Below are 20,870 nucleotides of genomic sequence, written 5' to 3'. Positions count from 1 at the left end.
CATTAGACCTAGTATGAGATACTTGCTGCAGATTCACTTTAAGAAGAGAGAGAGAGAGAGAGAGAGAGAGAGAGAGAGAGAGAGAGAGCCACGCAAGAGTAAAAGAGAAGACTTTATTGGGAATTAACTGTATTTCCAGCAACAGTGGAACAAGGATGCATGAATACTTCTGTAGACCAAATGAGACTAATTAAGTATAGCAAGCCTAGTGCCAAGTTGAATATCTTCCAAGAGGATGCCTGGAGGGGCAATGTGACCTCCAACAGAGTGGACTGTTAGTTACCAAGGGGCCAAAGAAGGAATCTAAGAGAGGGTATTGCCTTTATCAAGAAAGCTGCAGACAGAATGTCCCGGTGGGGGATCTTTTCAAGGACATTCACAAAAGCACTCATTAAAAAAGGAAGAAGCAGCATGCTATACCTAGAAAGCTTATTGCTGAATTATGCCTGTACCACTCAAGTAACATCTTTCTTTCTTCAACATACTCTCTGTACCTGATTTGATGCCAACAGAGCAAGGAAAAGAAGTGTAGCAAAGCAAAATGGGGAAGAGAGAAAACTCTTGCATTCTCTCCACTACTTTAGGCTTTTGAGACAGGCAGCCCTGAACTGGGGGAGAGGAATGATGTGGTTATGACATAGGACTGGACAATTTTAGTACTGATGTATGAAAATGATTGGCAACCTTTCAAAGCTATGGGATCTATCCAAGATTTTATTCAAGGAGTAGGGAGGAAATACACAGAAGAATCTGAAAGGTTGGGAGGGAAAATATTTATTCTTTGTTGTTACCTTATCAGCTAAACCTACTTAATATCTAATTAGAAACAGAATTATTATTACATTGGCAGAAGAAAAAAATTATTCAAACCACAGTTCTCTGCTATGCATTAGTTAAACACTCAATTAGTGTAGCACGTTCAATAGACTTGATTCCCAAGCTGAATATTTTTGCCATGTCCTTTGGATGAGATTTCTGATGGGAGGGCTTGAAGTGTGTTGGGGAAGGCAAGCCCTCTCCAGGTTCCCAGGTTCCTATCTTCCCACATGCATTGACCAATGACCCTTGTTTTTAAGCATCTAATTTTAACAACTTTTTTTTTTGGTGGTGCTGTAACAACTAATTTAAATAGCCAAATTTGTAATTACTACAAGTCTTGCCTGAGTGAGGATGAGCACATCACTTGATCTCCTTCTGATATAATTTTCTTCTATGTAAAATAAAGGTACAAATTTTTCTTTCAAATAAAAAGCTATAAAAATTAGAAAGCCAGCATAAATACCTCATGGAAATGACATCCACAACTGCCCTGCAGAAACTCTTTATATCGCCCCATGGTTATAGTGAATGTGTCAACCACTTCATAGCCATAACTTTTTGCAGCATCCAGAATAATCATATTTTCTTTCCATACATTTTGTACTTCACTCTGTATTGCAAAGTAGAAGAATAAGGGTTTTTATTAGCAGTAGATTATTTTATGATTTCATAACTCAAGCAGAAACCATATAAATGCCATCTTTTAAAACAGAAATCGGTTCTATTGTGCGATAAAGAATTTCACATGCATTTTTTAAATAAAGACATGTTCTATCCTTTTTTTCTCTCAAGACATCAATATAACTGTTTGAGAGTGTGTGTTGCATAAAAATGTATAGAGACACATAGTTTTGAACTTTCCCTTACACAGAAAGAAATTAAATGTATTGCCTATAATAAATATTTTAAAACTTCAATTTGAAAACTGACATTTAAGAATCATGAGTGCTAGGTTCAGCTATTTGGATTCTCATTTATTGAGTCACATTAATTGGCATCTGCTTTGTGCTTAGTTTCTAGCTGCAAGTCAGGAATACAAGGATAAATAAATTGTGGTTTCTGTTCTTAAGACACTGCATTCTAATAAGAGAAACAGATTCATAAACAGCTATTAAGTCCTTTATTAGAGGAAAATATGCCAGGTTCTGCACTGATGGAAGGAGTAGCTGTCAGGGCCAGGGGAGAGCTGGATGGTGAGGCTTTAAGAGGAGGTTCTGAGCAGTCTTGAGTGAGGTTTGCTGGCTGGAAGAGAGGTGTGTGCTTGGGGGAGCAGCAGACTTGAGTGAAGGCTCCAGCTGCTGTTACTGTGGATCAGATTCCTCCCTCCCTCAGGCGCCAAGTCCCTGGCAATGATTGAGCATGGCTGGGAGTTCTAGTTCAGGTGCACTCTGCTAATCATTGTGGCTTCAGGGCTTTGTTGTGGCTTGGCTAAGTTTCTCAGAACTGACCTGCTATCCTAGGCTTTCTACTGAAATCATCCTTCTTCCTCTCTTTTCATATCAGACCCATTGCAGTCCAGTCCAGTTCCCAGGGAATGCTAGGCACTCAAAAGATATTTGGTGCAGGATCCAGTAACATGCATTGGGATGCTGTGGTCTGAAGGGCCTCCTGCCTTCGCCCACATCTCTCCCTTTATCTTTTACCCTGTATCAGGCATCCCCCTTGTTTATCTCTTTTTCAGTTAATCTTGTCTGTGCTTGGAGAAGCCAAACTGACACAGGGAATGTATTGCACTCACTTTTCCTTTTCTCAAAGGACAAATATAATTTCATAGGTAAAAAGACAAATAATAGCTTCCATTTGTTAATCCAACTACAAGGTAAAAGAAGCAGTCAGATACATAAAATTTTCTGCTTTCACTGTACTTGCATATTTATTTGTACATGACCGAGAAGAGGGTTTACTTCAAAATAAAGGAAGCAAATAGAAAAGGCTCAAAAGAAACACCCTGGAGGAAAGAGACATGCAAATTTTCTCTGGGCCTTCATGATCCTATAAAAATGATGTTCCCTAGGCACAGTGGCGCACGCCTGTAATCCCGGCAGCTTGGGAGGCTGAGGCAGGAGCATTGTGAGTTCAAAGCCAGCCTCAGCAAAAGTGAGGGGCTAAGCAACTCAGTGAGACCCTGTCACTAAATAAAATACAAAATAGGGCTGGGGATGTGACTCAGTCGTTGAGTGCCCCTGAGTTCAATCCCTGGTAATCTCCCAACTCCAAAAAAAAAAAATGATATTCAGTATTCTCAATTTCATGTGTAGGCTTCTTGTCCAGTTACAAGTATTCTCTCATTTTAATGTACCTAGTTACAAAAGGTACATGAAACTTTAAGCATTTTCCAGAGAAATTTTTCTAGAGAAAGACCAGTTCTGTGGGAAATAGATATTTGAATGCAGGGAGCTAACAGGACAGTGCTTTGGGGATCAACACATATGAGGGAGCAAGGGAAGATGAACTGGGCAGAGTAAAGAGTTGAATTGCAATGCAGTAGCAAAAGAAGCTCTCGCTAATGCCACCTGGAGTTCTAGAGCGGAGATGACCCTAGTGGCCCAGGCCAAGAAAGGGTACTGAGTCTCAGCACTCCAGCATGGGCATGTTGGGCCTCTGCAGCAAGAGACAATTTCTGCTGGGACTCAGATGGGAGTCATCATTAGGACAGGAATGAATGGGAAAGGGTGATCTGGGGACATCCAAATCACTAAGACAATCACTCATTCTTTTGTGCACAAGCCATATTTTTGTGGGTCCACTATGTGTTGAGAAACGTGTTTGGCACTTGGGGTACCAGAGTGACCCATGTAAGGTCCCCTTATCTCCATGTATGTCCCTGTTCTCAGATTATAGCCTATCAGGAAGATGAACAACCAAGGTTTGTGTGCGCTGGGTGATAAGAGTGAGGACATAGACACTATTCTAGCCACTCATGGTAGGAGAAAATAACCTAGTCAAATGTGTCCAGAAAGTCCTCCCAGAGGAAGCACTTAAACTAGTGAGGGGGCATGGAGGTGACACAGGTGAAGGGGTGGGGAGAGTAGGATCCAAGAAAAGAGAACAGTGGTTTCAAAGGCCTGAAATCATGGTGTGCTTGAGAAGCAGCACATGCTTAGCCTGACTGAGCTCAGTGTGTGTGTGTGTGTGTGTGTGTGTGTGTGTGTGTAGGCATATGTGTGCATGTGCTCTGGGAACGAAGGAAAAAATGGATAATTCTAGAGAGGAGGGCAGTTATCAGTCTTGCAATTGTATATGATGGGGGTTGAGATTTATGTTCTGTCTTTACTTGCTATTATCCCTTTCTACCATATTACTATTTTTCTCCTTCCTTCCTTTTGTCCTTACTCTGTTGGAAAAGACTGATGAGCACCAGCAAAGCTCTGGTGGCAGGCAAAGTCTTTGATGCAGGGTCTGGCACACAGCAAATGCTGAAGAAATGTTAGCTGGAATGAGTGGATTGTGAGTTAATAACCTAAATATAAGCAGGAGCCATGAATGCTCCAGTTGCTCCAAGGAGCTGCAGTCAAAGCAGCACAGTGGAGCTACCAGAGTCAAGAAGGAATTGCAATCTCAGCTGGAAGCCCTCAGATAACATTAAAGGGGCTCCAATTCATAACCCACACCAAAAATGATCAGAGTCCCCTTTCCTGGTCCCCAGTAAACGTTAGCCCTTCAGCGACCTCAGTTTTTTTTTTTAAATGGCTCAACTCATTTTAAGTTATCTTAAACCTTGCTGAGTTCAAGATGCTGAATTTGAAGGTTTAACATCAGTCACTTTCAACCAGTTCTCCCGTTTTGGTATCATAGAAGATATAAAGTTTCCAGAAAAGAGAGGGGGTAATGTGCTCAGTGCTGGGAAAAGCTAGGTATACTCCACACAGACACAAAAATAAATCTTAACTCCTTACATATCAAATGGACAGTTTCCTGCCTGCCCAGTTTCCCACTACACCCCTGAACCATGACTGTGCAATTGTCTGCAGATTTGGGCTGCTGGTGGACTCTCCTCACTTGAGCAAGAGCAGCTGGTTCTCTGACCTACAGATGTGGTTTTTCTTTTTTGTTCTGCAGTTTCTATTCAGTGGTGAGAAGAATTTATTATCTTCTTCTGGTCAGAAGCCTCTAACTCCTTTCATTCATGAATGTCCAACTATAGGGAAAAAGACAATGATACTACTTCAAAGATATTAAAAAAAAAAAAGCAATTGTCTTCAAAAAAGCCACTCCTTTCCAAAGGACTCTTTGATATTGGCAATTTCATTTGTGGTCTTAGCCTGAACCTGAAGAAAAGAAAGCCTTTTTATATAGCCTAGAAAGGCATATGAAAACTTGATGGGTAACTGATACTTGAAGAGGTTTCTCTCTTATATACCTTAGTTCTTAATTTTGCATGGTTCAGCACCCCTTTTTCTTTTATAAACTCAATGCAAATTATTTGCAACACATTTGTGGGCTATGGTTTCATTTTTCCAGGAATAATTATAAATGATTTGAAATTATAATCTCTAAGTATATAATCTTTTTTGATCATCATGAAGGTGTCCTTTTTGGAACCTCTTCCAACAGGGATCAAAATTGGAATTATGAAGTTCACATAGCCAAGAAGAAACGGGCTTACCTGTGTTAAGAAATGCACTCCGTCCACTGGCAGATGGAATCCAATTCCCAAAGTTTTGATGATCACTAGGATATTGAGTAAATTTTCCCTGAATGAAATGATCAGAATTCCAAAGTCACAAACTATAATTACAGCTTAGGTGTTTGTTAATTACCCCCCAAAATCAAGCAGAATCCTTTGAGAATCAGATAACTGGCATCCAGGACCAAATTCCCATTTTACAGATTTGATGTGTATTAGGGGATTTCGTGGATTGAGTTTGGTATCAGTGGACAGGTTTTGATCTGTATCAAATTTAAATTTGAATAATGAAGAGTCCTGTTGTGATTAGATATAAAAGTATTTTGAAATATTTTAAACCAGGCTTTAAATCTAAGTTTAAATTATGAAGTGTTATTTAAGTAAATGTCTTGATAAAACTTAGCCATTATCAATATCACCTTTTAAAAATTTTTAAATATCAATGACAATTACTGTCACAGCAGTTTACCTTTTCAAAACCTTGTGAATAATTTGCAGGTGGTTGGAATTAAGCCACTGAACACCACCAACAACCAATACAGTCTGGCCAGTATTCTCTAGGGGACGTGATCTGAAATCCAGAAAGAAAAACAACACATGTTGCTTTAAAACAGATGGTAAACATTTTAACTGCATTGCCTCACATTTCATTGAACCATGTCTGGCTTCCTGATCACAGGACCTTCTTGTCATTTGCAACTCGTTTTCAGCCACATTACTGAGTATCTAAGCCTTTCAGCACATTTGATATACAGTGAGCAATTATGACTGCTAGTAAAACATCAGGACATTGTGGCCTTGTGCCATTCATAATAGTTCCATTGTACCTTTGCAGGAGATGTTCAAGTGCTTTCTCAAATGTTGGTCTCAGTGAAGGACTTATCCAAAACTGGGGATAGTAGGAGTAACTAACCAATGTCTTCCCACCATTGACGTTGGGATACAATTTAGTTCCATGCACCTTCTGCCATTCCTGGAGCGTTTCATTTAGTCTTTCAATCAGATAGTACATGATCCCTCTGTTGGTTGAATCACCAATGAAAAGAATCTATAAAGAAAAAGATATTTGTTTCCAAATTGCATGTTTACATGCTATAAGATAGTCTAAAATAACTAATTTTTGAATATTCATAAAATCACATGTCTAATCAAAGGACAGCCCTTCAAAAATAACATTTATTGGAACCAGGTTTATCATATCATCACCCAACCTGTTCCTTGTCCTCTCTTCTATATTATCAGTAATGACATCCTCTAATTGTTGACTCAATAATGCATAAAACTTTTCTCTCCATGCTAATTTCAATTTTTTTTATCTCCCATATGTTCATTGCTTTTTTATCTACTCATTTAACAAGGCTTGTTGATTCTAAAGATGCTTGAAATATTTTAGTGCTCAGGATTTTTCAATATGTTTTGTAGATGTAAAAACAGAGAATCTGCAGAGGTAGCTAGCCCTAGAGGTTATGTTATTACTTGAAAAAAAAATATGACTAGAATCTGATTTTCTGCACATCATGCCATGTCCCAGGTTGTATAGCCCAGTGCCGTTTTGCTCCCCAGGAAAGTCTCCCACATCCATCACCCCCTTTCCAAACCACCAGCCTTCTTTGGGCTCTCTCTATCCCTCAGCTACACTATTGCAGCACTCTCCTGAGCAGTCTTCCTTCTTGGACAGTGGCTGCCCTCTAATTTATTCAACACACAGTATTGCTGAGATAAATTTTTAAATATCTACTTCTGGTTATCTTATTTGCAGGTTTAAAATTTATATTGGCTTCCATATCCTACAGAATCAAGTCTGAACTATTTAAGTTCAGCTAACAGTTACTGAAGTTTTATTGCATGTCATGCTCTGCTAGTTGGAGATTTCCACAGATGAGGAATTTGAGACTCAGGAAGACTGAGATCATAAATCTAGTAAATGGTGAACACAGGACTCACACCCAGGTCCTTTGACTCTATGCAGGGGCAAACGGCTCTTCCTCTCAATGTGTCCCCTCATGTAAGCATGACACACTCCTACTTTTTCACTGAACATGATTTGCACTCAACAACATCTGTTTTTCCTTGTGTTAATCCATCTGCCTCGAACATTCCTCCCTCTGCAATTCCACCTGTCAACCTCCAGACCCAACACCAGCAGCACCTCTACCAAAAGGCCCAGTGCCCTTAGCTTGAATTACCTTCTCAGGCCTCTGTAATTCCATTAAATTTTTACTTCCATTATAGATTGAATCAATGTCTACATGAAATTATGGCTATTTGTATCTGCATCTTTTTTTTTCTCATATCTTATCAAGGAATAATTGAAATCAGGGTTACCTTCTCATTCTATTTCTCTATAGTACCATGTGCGCCCTTTAAAAACACTTAGTGAATTGAAAGTAAAAGAGGATTTTTTTTCCATGGACAATATTTGAATATTTTTGGATAAGACTGAGTTTATTCTTGATTTCTTTCTTTCTTTTTTCACTGGTCATGCACATATTTTATTCAGATTTAAACAGCCAGAATTGCCATAATTTCTCAGGAATTTCTGCATTTGTTCATCCAAAGTGAATTTGGTGAGAATCTGCAAAGGTTTATTCTTTCCAAGGTAAGTGTGTCAAAACAGTTGTGTGAAGAAATCCAAAAAGTTTCTCCAATTTGCCTTCAGAGCCAATACTCTTACCATAAACCTGGTCAAGATTAACTGAATAATATGCCAAGGCCCACACCAAACCTCTTAGTCAAGTTCCATGTAGGGCAATAAAATTTCAGTACAATAAAATAATTTGGGAAATGAATTGCTTCTTAACTAGATTTAACTTGTAACTGTTCTTCTGGACTAGATTTCTGATTTTTAAACAGGGATATCGAATCATCATGAACACTCTTAATTTGGATACTAAAGATTATGCAAATCCACTTGTACTAGTTTACTAGTGCTATCATTTCATAGTATCACAGACTCAGTGCCTCAATAACAGATATTTAATTGCTCACATTTCTGGGGGCTAGAAATCTAAGATCAAGTGATTGGCAGGGCTGATTCCTTCAAAGGGTCTCTCTGGCTTGTCTTCTTTCTTTTTTTTTTCAGTTTTATTTTTTTAATTTTTTTTATTGTTAGTTGTTCAAAACATTACAAAGCTCTTGACATATTTCATACATTTGATTCAAGCGGATTATGAACTCCCATTTTTACCCCGTATACATATTGCAGATTCACATCGGTTACACATCCACTTTTTTACATACTGCCATACTAGTGTATGTTGTATTCTGCTGCCTTTCCTATCCTCTACTATCCCCCCTCCCCTCCCTTCCCCTCCACTCCCATCTTCTCTCTCTACCCCATCTACTGTAATTCATTTCTCTCTCTTGTTTTCTTTTCCCCTTTACCCTCACTTTCTCTTATATGTAATTTTGTATAACAATGAGGATCTCCTTCCTTTACCATGCAATTTCCCTTCTCTCTCTCTTTCCCTCCCCCCTCTCGTCCCTGTTTAATGGTGATCTTCTTCTCATGCTCTTCCTCCCTATTCTGTTCTTAGTTGCTCTCCTTATATCAAAGATGACATTTGGCATTTGTTTTTTAGGGATTGGCTAGCTTCACTTAGCATAATCTGCTCTAGTGCCATCCATTTTCCTGCAAATTCAATGATTTTGTCATTTTTTAGTACAGAGTAATACTCCATTGTGTATAAATGCCACATTTTTTTTTATCTGTTCATCTATTGAAGGGCATCTGGGTTGGTTCCACAGTCTAGCTATTGTGAATTGTGCTGCTATGAACATCGTTGTAGCAGTATCCCTATAATATGCTCTTTTAAGGTCTTTAGGGAATAGTCCAAGAAGGGGAATAGCTGGGTCAAATGGTGGTTCCATTCCCAGCTTTCCAAGGAATCTCCATACTGCTTTCCAAATTGGCCGCACCAATTTGCAGNTTGCTGAGAAAAAACTTTTTAGTTTAAGTAAGTCCCATTTGTTGATTCTTGTTATTAACTCTTGTGCTATGGGTGTCCTATTAAGGAATTTGGAGCCCGACCCAACAGTATGTAGATCGTAGCCAACTTTTTCTTCTATCATTGTCTTCTTTCTGTCTTGCATGGTCTTACCCTGTGTGAGTCTGTGTCCTAATCGCTTCTATTAAAGACTCTAGTCATATTGGATTAGGTTGACTCCACCCAGATAATCTCATTTTACCTTATTCACCTCTTTAAAGGCCCTATCTTTATAGACATTTTCTGAGGTTCTAGGAAGTTAGAACTTACAACTTATGAATTTGGCAGAAAGGAAGCCACTCAGACCATGATACTAGTAAAGGACCCTCAAGATCTAGCTTTAAACCAAATCACCACTAAGGACTTTTCTTTGGACTTCTCTTTATTTTGGTATCAAGGTCCATTTCCTAAATATCTATATTATGGGCTATCGAGAGACACAGAGGTTTAGAAAAATCAAAGTAGTGGCATGTTACTGAGAGAAAAATAATGACAAAACTTGTAGATTTCCAGTCTTTCTGTGTGGTTAGCTCTGAAGATATGACCCGCCAGAGCTGATCAGAGACAAAACAACTGTGTTTCAGAATTCTAAGGTACTATTCTTTATTACCTAGAAAATCTTAGACAAATGGTGTGGCTTCTCCAGGGTATAATTTCCTCATGTGTAAAATGGAGAAAAACACAGCACCACCTCAGAAGATTTACATGAGACTTTAAATACTTATCCTGTTGCTGGCACACAATAAGCACATAATGGATGTGAGCTGGCATTAAGGCACAGGAGAAGCCAGCAGCATTTTTTGAGGGTGCCTTGCAGTGCCTCGTGAAGCACTTTGAATTCTTCAGTCCATTCAGAGAAAATGATGTGGAAGATGGAAATAACTGAGTTACTACAGTCTCCCCCCTCCACAACCAAGCTGTTACTACTGACCCAAGCTGCTACTACTGTAGAGGGCTGCTACAGAAACCAAGGTTCTGGATGGAGGACTGAAAGAGAAACTGTTACCTGAGCAAACCATCATGCTCAGAGGAGGTCCCTGGGGCTACCCCCCATGCATCTGTGACCAATAAGAGCTACACAGATGCCAGGAGCTTCACCACCATCATTTGCAAAACAAGTTCTGTTATACAGCAAATATCTTGATAGCATTTTTTAATTCAGTCAACATAGCTTTGGGAAGACCATTTTCTTTCTTTCTTTCTTTTTACATTTATTCTTTAGTTGTAGGTGGACACAATACCTTTATTTAATTTTTATGTGGTGCTGGTGATCGAAGTCAGTGCCTCACACATGTTAGGCAAGCACTTTTCCTCTGAGCCACCACCCCAGCCCCAGGGGAAGATCATTTTCTAAAGTCGGACTAAGCCAATCTCATTGCCTTTCCATTCATGAAAGTTGAAAATAATAAAAGCATAGATAAAATAAATGAAGTTATGATATTAAATTGATTGTTCTATCAGTGAAGCATATTTTCTAAGAGGTTAACTGGTATTCCTAACTAAAAGATTGCTAACATCAAAATGCCAGCCCTTTTAAACATACTACACAGAATTTAAAATTAATATCATAAATTAAAGAGTGGTTCTTTTCAGTCATATGATTCATTTTCAGTCTTTTATATCTTTTAGATCATTCAGATTTCTTGAAATTTATTAAAAGGAAACTGTGCAGACTATTTGTTTTAGAGGACAAATTCTATTTCAAAATCCCTAAATTATAACAAATATTTATGACTATCCATACAATTAATAAATGTCTTTTCCTCTTTCCTCTGAAATTTATTTCCTTAGATTAGCATATACAGGTATTGGTGGGCACAAGCAATTGGAGACGGAAAAAAAAAAGATCATTAAATACAAATAGTAAGAATATTATTTGTTTTTTCTTTTTATGGAGTAAAAATAACTCCACTGAATGTTTAAATCAAAAGTTCCCAAAGTTTTGGTTGTGTCTTTATCAATAAATACTATTTCTAACTATTATTTGTGTCAGGAAACCATTTCTTTAAGAATAGAAGTCCTTTTATGCATCACAGGGATTATAAATTATTTCCCTTCTCTTTCTCTTTCTTCAGCATAGGTTGCATTTAATCTGTACAGAAATGTAAGCATTCCTATGGCCCAATAAAATGCATGAGGTTGACAACACAGGGCTCACCCAGCTAGCAGGAACCCACAGAAATATCCTACTTAGAAATATCCAAGAGGGGAAGTCCCACAGTAGAGCAAGAAGTGCTATCATCTACTAGCATAGGTAATGCCTGCTGACTGGTGAGCACTCACAAGGTATAAATAAAGAAGATGAAAGTGCAGCAAGAAGTCTTGTTCATCATCACATCTATCTCAGGGCCAAGCATAGCACCTGTGTTGAGAAAGCTTCATGGCGGTGCTGAGGAACCCCAGGATTGAGAAGAAGTGCTCTCATAAGATAGACACCCATTTCTAAAGGAGACAAGGGTTGTCCAGCTGTAACATGAAGCCCTGGCAGATCAGATCACTAATGATATTTAAGTAATGACAAAAATCCAGTTCAACAAAGCATCTCTCCATGCCATGTGATTTGGCTACAATGAATGTATTCCAATCGTGCATTTTAATTAAATTGACTGTAGATGGGCAGCCAAATTGCTGTTTGTGGGTAAAAACAAATGTGAGGTTGAAATTTAAGCAAATCGCCTTCAAACACAAAATTTGACCACAGAGAAAATCAAGCAACTATATAATGCCAGTTAAACATGGTTCTTCTAGCTGTTGGAACTGAACTGCTTATGTCACCATTTTGTCTGGCTTGTGGGTATATTTACTGAATGCTGAAGGAGGGCACCAAGTATGAGTCATCCTCTCCTGGGGAGTGTCAGGTGCACTCCCTTCTTTTATCCTGCCCTGATTATTGAAAGTGACAGCAATGATAAATTAAGTAGCCATAATGGAATTCACATTACTCACAATATATTATTATAAATTAGCCACACTTCAAAATTTAAACACCTTTAGGTCCAAGACACTACTTAGCTTGAAAACATTACTTAAAAATTTAAGTTACATTTCCTGTTTTAACAGCTGAGTTCAAGTACTTTCAGTAAACATTGCCTTTTATATTTCCCTTTCTTAATTGCACTCTTCTTTCAGATATTTTATTACTGGTTTAAATTCTGAACTGTTTTCCACTGACAAACAAAATAAGGGCTTGTTTCATTCAGTTGGGTTACATGATATAGTTGCTTGATTTTCAGCAGTAAATTTGATTGTCATATTTCTAAACTATTTCCTACGTATTTCACACTGTGATTCTAAAGGTGGGCTCTGACAAATTTTTATCAATGTTCCATTCATACTTTTAAGAAGAGGGTATCTATTTAGAGAAAAGTGTGAACATATAATTGGAATCCTAGCTTTTGATTCAACGGATTTTACTTTGACTCAACACAGAATCGCAAAACTTAAACATATTTATAAAAAACTATAAGTGAGTCACATCCTGTTTGGATAAAGCTAGAATTGAAAAGGGGTCTCACATGTACCTGCCCTTCATAATGCTCAAGTGTGCTACAGAAATGAATTGAACAAGTCCTCCAAGGAGAAAGGTGGCTTTGTCTTTTCACTCAAGAGCTTGATCCGTCTTTCCTTCTGTTAACGCTGCTGAAATGAAGGAAATGACTAAGGTGCAGAAAGTTCAGTGCTGCTCACAGGTCTTTAAGTGCAGTGAGGTTCCTGGTCAAAGTTACTGGAAACCTGACCCCCTTTTCAAATCTCAGCTGGTTTGTGTCTTGTTCTGTCCTTGCAGGTGGGCTTGTATTTTCAAGCATAGTCTTGGCATTCATCAATGTAAAACAGTAGGAAAAAGATGGAATGGGTCATAATAACAACTTAAGGAAACCTGACAGAGAGAAATGACTACTTGGAGATTCTAAAGAAAGCAGAATGCTATTTGAAGGCCTAACTTTTCAATAGTTCTCACTGGACCTGTCAAACTCTGTTGCCTTTACATTTGATTCTTTGGAGAAAAATAACTCAGTTTAATATGTTCCCTCAAAATGAAGCTTGCCAAATCTAGGATTGACATTAAAGATTTGTTTTCTCTGTTTCTTTTTGCAGCACAATAGGTTTGAACTACTTATTCATGGCAAGAATGACATTTCTGGATGCTCACAATTAAATGTCTTATTTTCCATTTTTTTCTGTATTACTTTTTTAAAATTTTTATTGTTTTTTTTAAATAAATGACAGTGGAATGCATTATGATTCACATTACACATATGGAGCACAATTTTTCATATCTCTTGTTGTAAATAAAGTATATTCACACCAATTCATGTCTTCATATACTTTGGATAATGATGACCATCACATTCCACCATCATTGCTAACTTTCTGTATTACTTTTAGGTCTTCAGGTTAGTCGAGCTACTATACTCTTAGAAATTATGTGTTTAGTATGACCCTACTTTTATATGTTCAAGGTGTGTAAACTGAAGACCTGAAAAAATCAGAACCTTAGTGCCATCGCTAGTGCCTTTTTTACCTGGTTGAATCCTTCCCCTTTATCCCACTAAGCAGGAAGTAAAAAGCACTCAGGCTTGAGGAATGGGATTCTCACAGCAAATTCTCTTGGGAAAAATGAAGATCACTACTTTTCTTGTTCAATTAAGCTATTTAAAAATAACAGATTCATAGATGACCTCAAAGTACAAACACTACTCTACCCAGCCATCTTCTTTCTGGCAATTTCTCCAAACCCTTCCAGTCTGTATCTGGGGACTGCCTCCTACTGTGGCAATCATCATGCTGTTTTGCAATGATTACTTCTCTCATTTGTCTTCTTCCACTAGAAAAATAGCATCTGGAAAAATGCTGTACACTCCTGGGATAGCTTCTTACCTCAAAAAACTTTAGATAAATGAACAAAGTGACATCATGAAAGTTTCATGTCTCAGAACTTCAAGTGATGGGGGGAATCGACTATGTGATAACATTATGGGTAACTGATAGCAGCAATATATCTGGCATGGGGAAGCATAGTAAATCTGATGAGTTTAGTGAATAAAAATAATCACTTTGTTGGTGAGATGGAGAACCATAGCTCAGGCTTTCTGATTGCCTGTCTGAACCTCTTCCTGCATCATTACTACCTCATTGTCCTTATGTACATGTTAAGTGAATTTTGCTAAAGTAATATATTACTTTTATTGAATATTTGACATGGTAGGAACAGATACCAAAAAAAGTCAGCATACAATACATTTAAAAAGAAAAACATTTGTATTACTTTTTCTTACATTTATGTAATTGTTATGCCTTAAGATTTATTTGTCTTTAGAATAGTATGGTAATTATTAAAATTCTGACTAGGATGAGAACTTATTTGTCTTAGTAATCAGGCATGAGAATTAAGGAGTACTTAGTATATTTTTATTATTCTACTGGAAAGTAAAAAACAAATAAACTGGGAAACCTTTTGCTTACCTACTCCAGTTAATATACGGAGCTTACCTAAACCAAGTGCTATAACATAGTTGCAGCTTTCAATGTTTATAATTATCTCTACTTTATGAGCCTTATTAATGTAGGCATCTGACTATATTACCAAATCCTGTGACTCAAAGTGAAATATCTTTCTCAGGATCTCCCTCCTTTGCATTTCCACTAGTTCTGGGCTAGTTATAATTTAGACAAACCTTTAAAATATAGATTACTGTTTTTATTGGTTGATTTATGGATTGATGGCAGTGCTGGGAATTGAACCCCGAGTCTCATGCCAGCAATAGACAGTGTTCTATCCCTGAGCCATACCTCCAACCCTAACATATACAGTTTTAGTTTAAGAAAACAATGTTCACATATTGTGAAAATGAAAACACACATAAAAATATCTCTGCTCTCCTCCCCAGTCATGCTCTATTACCTAAGCTGCTTTCGTGGGCATGTGATCTGGACAGTCTCACAGGGCTTGTGCTTGGAGGAGTTCTGTGCTTGGTTTATTGTCCCACTATTGCATTGGGATTCTTAATAATGTTTTAACACAGGGTCCTATATTTCATTTTGTACCCTACCCCTCCTCCACTCCTCTCCACCTATTGCATTCACTCTTATCAATTTGTGACTTCCAGAAATTCTCTGTGGAGGCAAGCATGTTTGTTTGTATGCATTAGGTTTTACATCAATGGGATTATTCTATAGAATAATTATTCTATATTCTATATCTTGATTATTATTATTATATCTAGGTTACTCTATATCTTGCTTTGTTGCATGTTGGAATTTTTCCATAAATAGCCTCAGTCTCCCTAGCATCCATTTCCTTCTTAGGCAGTTTCCCTTCTGCTAAGGGAAGATCTTTCTAGTCCTGGTTATGCCACTCCTCTGTTAAAAGGGGACAATGCTTCTCTGTTTATATATAAAATAAATTAGAATCTTGGAAAACAAATCAGATCCATAGGACCAGTGCCAGTGTTTTGGAAAATGTGAGTTTCTGAGCACACAGGTCTCAAGGAAGACTCTGGACTAGGTGAAGTAATACAATTAGCCCTCTCTGTTAAGCAGGAAGCTGGTTGGTCTCTGCTGGAGTCACCTAATCTGAGCATAGGAGACTATTGACTTTGCAACAACCAATGTTTATTGCTAACAAGTAGAAAAAAATGATCCACCCTCCTTACCATTATCTTTATTTTATTTTTTAATATTTATTTATTTATTTATTTATTTTGTGGTGCTGGGAATTGTACCCAGGGCCTTGTTGCGTGTGAGGCAAGCACTCTATCAACTGAGCTATATCCCTAGTCCCTTACCATTATCTTGTACAGTTGTTAAAAATCAGCTAAGTCCAAAAGGACTTAAAAAGAGCATAATTCAGGGGCATAGCCACATCAATGTTTATAGCAGCACAATTCACAATAGCTAAACTGTGGAACCAACCTAGATGCCCTTCAATAGATGAATGGATAAAAAAAAATGTGGCATATATACATAATGGAATATTACTCAGCAATAAAAGAGAATAAAATCATGGCATTTGTGGGTAAATGGATGGAGTTAGAGAAGATAATGCTAAGTGAAGTTAGCTAATCCCCCCCCCCAAAAAAAAACAAATGCTGAATGTTTTCTTTGAATTAAGGAGGCTGATTCATAGTGGGATAGGGAGAGGGAGCATGGGAGAAATGGACGAACTCTAGATAGGCAGAGGGGTTGGAGGGGAAGGGAGGGGATCATTACTATACAAAGTAAATGTGTGAAGACACGAATTGATGTGAATATACTATGTATACAACCAGAGATATGAAAAATTGTGCTCTATATATGTAATAAGAATTGTAATGCATTCTGCTGTCATGTATCATTAAAAAATACATAAAAAAGAAATTACTGGAGACTGTGATATGGACTGAATTCTTATGTCCCCTCCAAATTCATGTGTTGAACTAGTAACTCACAGTGTGACCATATCAAGAGGTGAAAGCTCAGGAGTTAATTATATTTATTTAGATGGATCATGAGCCTCCACGATGAAGTTGTGTCCTTATAAAAGAAAGAGACCAAAGCTCTTTCTCTTTTTACTGCATGAAGACTACAGGAAGGCAGTCACCAGAAACCAGGAAGAGGACTCTCACCAGCACCTGACCACGCTGGCATCCTGATCTCAGACTCCTCAATATCCAGAGCTGTAGGAAATATATATCTGTTTTTGAGCTACCCAGTTTATGGTATTTTATTAAAGCATTCCCAGCTAAGGCAGGAAAGAAGGCTTTTAGCTTTCTATAAAATAAATTAATCCATAGTAGAGGCTTAAACATAAGTAGCTCATGTTTACTTATTATTTTACAGATGAAGAAAATGAGCTGAGAAACAATACGTGTCCCATCCCGAACCACAGAATTTAGCGATAAACTTAATATCTACTGCTTTTCAGGTTAATAAACTGTGACATCTTCTTGGAATTTTACTGAATACTCTAAATTCTGAGGTCAGAATGGTATTCTGAGTTTAGAGACATCTGGTCAGTGTGGCAACAGTGATTGTCATGGCTTCTCATGCTGTGCTTCTAAGCTATGAAGGGTGGATGTCCAAGCTGGGGGTTCAAAGTGCCTGAGTCACAGCCATTCCCACGCTTCTGCAGTGACTGCGTATTACCCAATCTCTCAGAACTTGGATTTTCTTAAGAAGAAAAATTATTACTAATATTATTCTACTAATAATATTAATATGTTATTGTTACGGAGTTATGATTAGGAGTAAAAAAGATTTTAATTCATTCATTTACTCAACCAATATTTATTTATTTGTTGGTGTTGCAGTTTAATCCCAGACAGAGCCTTGCACATGCTAAGCATATGCTCTAGCATTGATCTAAATCCTCAGCCTTACAAATATTGAGGGATGATTATGTATCAACAATTGTGTTTAGCAATCAGGTTATAGCAATGAATCAAATACATTCCCTGCCCTCATGAAGCTTATAGTCGGTTGGGATTTAAGGTATAAGAAGGTTAGCCACATCGTTCCCCACACAGAATCAATGCTCAGTTAATATTACTGATGGCAACATAGGTTTCTAAGTAATTGTTTTCCTTTTATTCCCTTTTGTACAAATTAATATTGCTGCTTTATCAGTAGAGATATCCTTAATTGTGAAAACTGAGGCATTTCTATTGAAATCATGAAGAAGATATCTTCCTGTTGTGCCCCTCACTTCCTGTCATGCTTCTTAAACCAGTTGCTAGCAGAAAATTTGGCTAATATTCTATCCACAGGGTTTGTTTTTTTTTTGAACCAATGGCAAATATAGACCCATATCTCCAACCCTTTTTAAATATTTTATTTAAAGCTACAGTTTCACTAAGTTGCTTAGGGTCTCACTAAGTTGCTGAGGCTGGCTTTGAATTCATGATCCTCCTGCTTCAGCCACCCTCCTTGCTAGGATTACAGGTGTGCACCTTCACACCCTGCCTCCAGGTTTTTTTTTTTAATGCATAAATATAATTTTGTAAAATTCAGCTTTTGAAATCATGTCCATGTGTGAGATCTTACACACAGTGTATAAGGAAATGTTCATCTAATAAAAAGTACTTGAAAAATCTGGTGAAGATTACTTACTTGGTGTTATTAAGCAAGCATCTCAGTCTATGAGCCCGTTTCGCATGTCTGAGAGTTCTGCCGGACTCTACCTATTCAGAGCATGCCTAGCAAGAAGACAATGCATGTCCAAGAAATCAGCTTAGAAGCCTCACTAAAGGGAAAATCAGTCTAGTGAGGTCCATGTGAGACCTGCCCAGGAATGCGAAAGAAGATCAGCAAGGTTAGAGGGTAAAAACAATTTGCCATGCACTTGGTAAGTTCTACAAGAAGTGCGTTTTGCATGCATTTGATTTCTTGAGCTGAGCTACAGATGTCTGTCTTAACAGCAGTGCCCCAAGAGCTGCGGTTGACAAGGCCAGCTGCTCGGAACTGCCAACTGTCAGTTGACGTGGCAAGCTCCTAACAACTTGTGCTGCAAGAACAGCATGGAATTGGGTCAGCGCAGGACACGACTTTAATATCCTCCATCTGTCAAGTAGACTGATGGAGATAAAAATGAATATTTTGAGCAATAATTGTTAAAGCTCTTCTATGATACCATCTACATATAATTAAAAAGCCAAGTTGCATTCAATTAGTTTCCTCTGTGAGTGAAGGCAACAAATTGGTCTAGAATATACAACCACCTGGTTTTTAGAGCTGCAGGCAGAAAAAATTGAAGGCTTCCCCGACAGGACTGGATGCAGCACCTACCTTCCTTCCTCCCAGGCACTGCTGGAGCTGAGGCTTAGTTAGGACACCATGTTGGCAGTTGTGGGGCTGCCAAGTTATTTCTCTCCAGTCACAGGTCCTGTTGTCTGAACAACTAAGGCAAGGCACGATCCACTGGCCTGGAACAGATGGCAAAACTTCCTTTGGTTTGGTTTCTACTGGCAAAATTATAGTTTTCAAGTAACTTGAGAATCCAGAGTATGGCACACAATTATAGAAATTATAGTGAGAAGATTATTCTTATCATATAAATCCAGTGGAGCAATGCATGGCCTTCTGCCAACCAAATAGAAGAGCTGAAGTAATGTTCTGAAATAGCACAGCTCACGTTGAAATTAAGTATGAGCTCTGTTCCATGAAACCATATACTTACATCAAAAAAAAAATATTAAGTGATCAGGTACTACTCAATTATTACTTATTTTTAAACAGTATATCACTGCTCCTTTAATCAATAGGAATGAAGTAGATTAAGAGCCCTTCAAATTGTTAGTAGGTCCCAAATATATAGTAAACTTATACATTCTTAGATTGCTAATCCAATAATAGATATTTTCCCTGCTCTCAATAGATTTAAGGTACAAGAGAACTACTTCTGTATTCTGATATTTCATTATTTTGGAGAAAAGCTATTAATCCTCAATTTGATTAATGTGTTTTGGTGTCAATCTTTTCAGCTCTTTCTGGCTGAAGGTTTCATGACCTCAGGGATGTCATTTCTTCATCTATTAGATGAGATGTATCATGTTCTCATATGATTGGTGTGAGGATGTAATGGAATAATATACTTAAAGGGCTTAGTTACCTGCAGACTTCCCCTACTTTTTTGAATTAAGAAAGAAAACAATTTAAAAACTTCATCCATTCTGGGTCTGATTTGTGGTGCTGCTAGTAAAAGTCTCTAGTGTGATATGAATTTTAGTGGGAAGAATTTCTTTTCAGGGCATGAATATAATACATTTCACATTCATGACCTCAGGGATGTCAGAGCTGTGTATGTGTTTGTGGAAATAGTTACAAATAATAAAACGTAAAAGGGATTATAGTTTATAGCTTGTATTGATTCATCACGGAAAGGAAAAAAATATGAGCATTTTAGAGAGAGAAACTGGAAGAGAGAAAAGAAAATACAAGGCAAAGGAGATGAGAAATTATGAATTTCAAGGAAAGGAAGAAAATATATAACAGAATCACTTTAGGGGTACAAAATCAACTGGAGCAGAATTTCAGAACTAAAATTCAAAAGCAATGCAGACATATTCGTTCCTTTTGCCATTTTTTTTTCTTTTGCTTTGCTTTTTCAGTGTAATGAGAATTCCAGAAGAAAACTGTTTCATTCAATGTCTACTCACTCTGTACTTTCTACACAATTTCAGAACTGGGGAGTGACACTCTATTTCTCCACATACATATCACTCAACCAACGTTTTTTAATTTAATACATTAAGATCTATCCTGTTGAGGTGTTAGGAGCCATTGTTGTTAAAATATCATAGTAATTTAAAAAACAGGATTTTAATTGCATCTCCATATACCAGAGAGTGCTTTAATATATTAACTAATTTAAACTTCAAACCTATCCTATTATAACCACCTTAACTGATGTTCAGAAAGTTTAGCTTGTTGACCTCCAAGAACCAGGATTTGAACTGGACTAT

The 20,870-nt window shown here is 37.6% G+C and overlaps 1 protein-coding gene across 3 annotated transcripts in view; it reads right to left on the bottom strand.

Moving 5' to 3' along the window:
• Cped1 (cadherin like and PC-esterase domain containing 1) overlaps positions 1–20,870 on the bottom strand; it is a 256,611-nt gene that overhangs the window by 17,985 nt on the left and 217,756 nt on the right. For all 3 annotated transcript variants that reach the window (XM_048786037.1, XM_048786036.1, XM_048786038.1), the window contains 5 exons: positions 19,195–19,331; positions 6,274–6,494; positions 5,916–6,017; positions 5,426–5,513; positions 1,283–1,429 (listed from right to left, as the gene is read on the bottom strand). In XM_048786037.1, the coding sequence (XP_048641994.1) occupies positions 1,283–1,429; positions 5,426–5,513; positions 5,916–6,017; positions 6,274–6,494; positions 19,195–19,331 (695 nt within the window). The remainder of the gene's footprint in view (positions 1–1,282; positions 1,430–5,425; positions 5,514–5,915; positions 6,018–6,273; positions 6,495–19,194; positions 19,332–20,870) is intronic.

The sequence above is a fragment of the Marmota marmota genome, unplaced genomic scaffold, assembly GCF_001458135.2.
Source record: "Marmota marmota marmota unplaced genomic scaffold, marMar, whole genome shotgun sequence".
Classification (NCBI taxonomy): domain Eukaryota; kingdom Metazoa; phylum Chordata; class Mammalia; order Rodentia; family Sciuridae; genus Marmota; species Marmota marmota.
The sequence above is the reverse complement of the archived record's forward strand: the minus strand, read 5'-3'. Positions and strand labels throughout refer to the sequence as shown.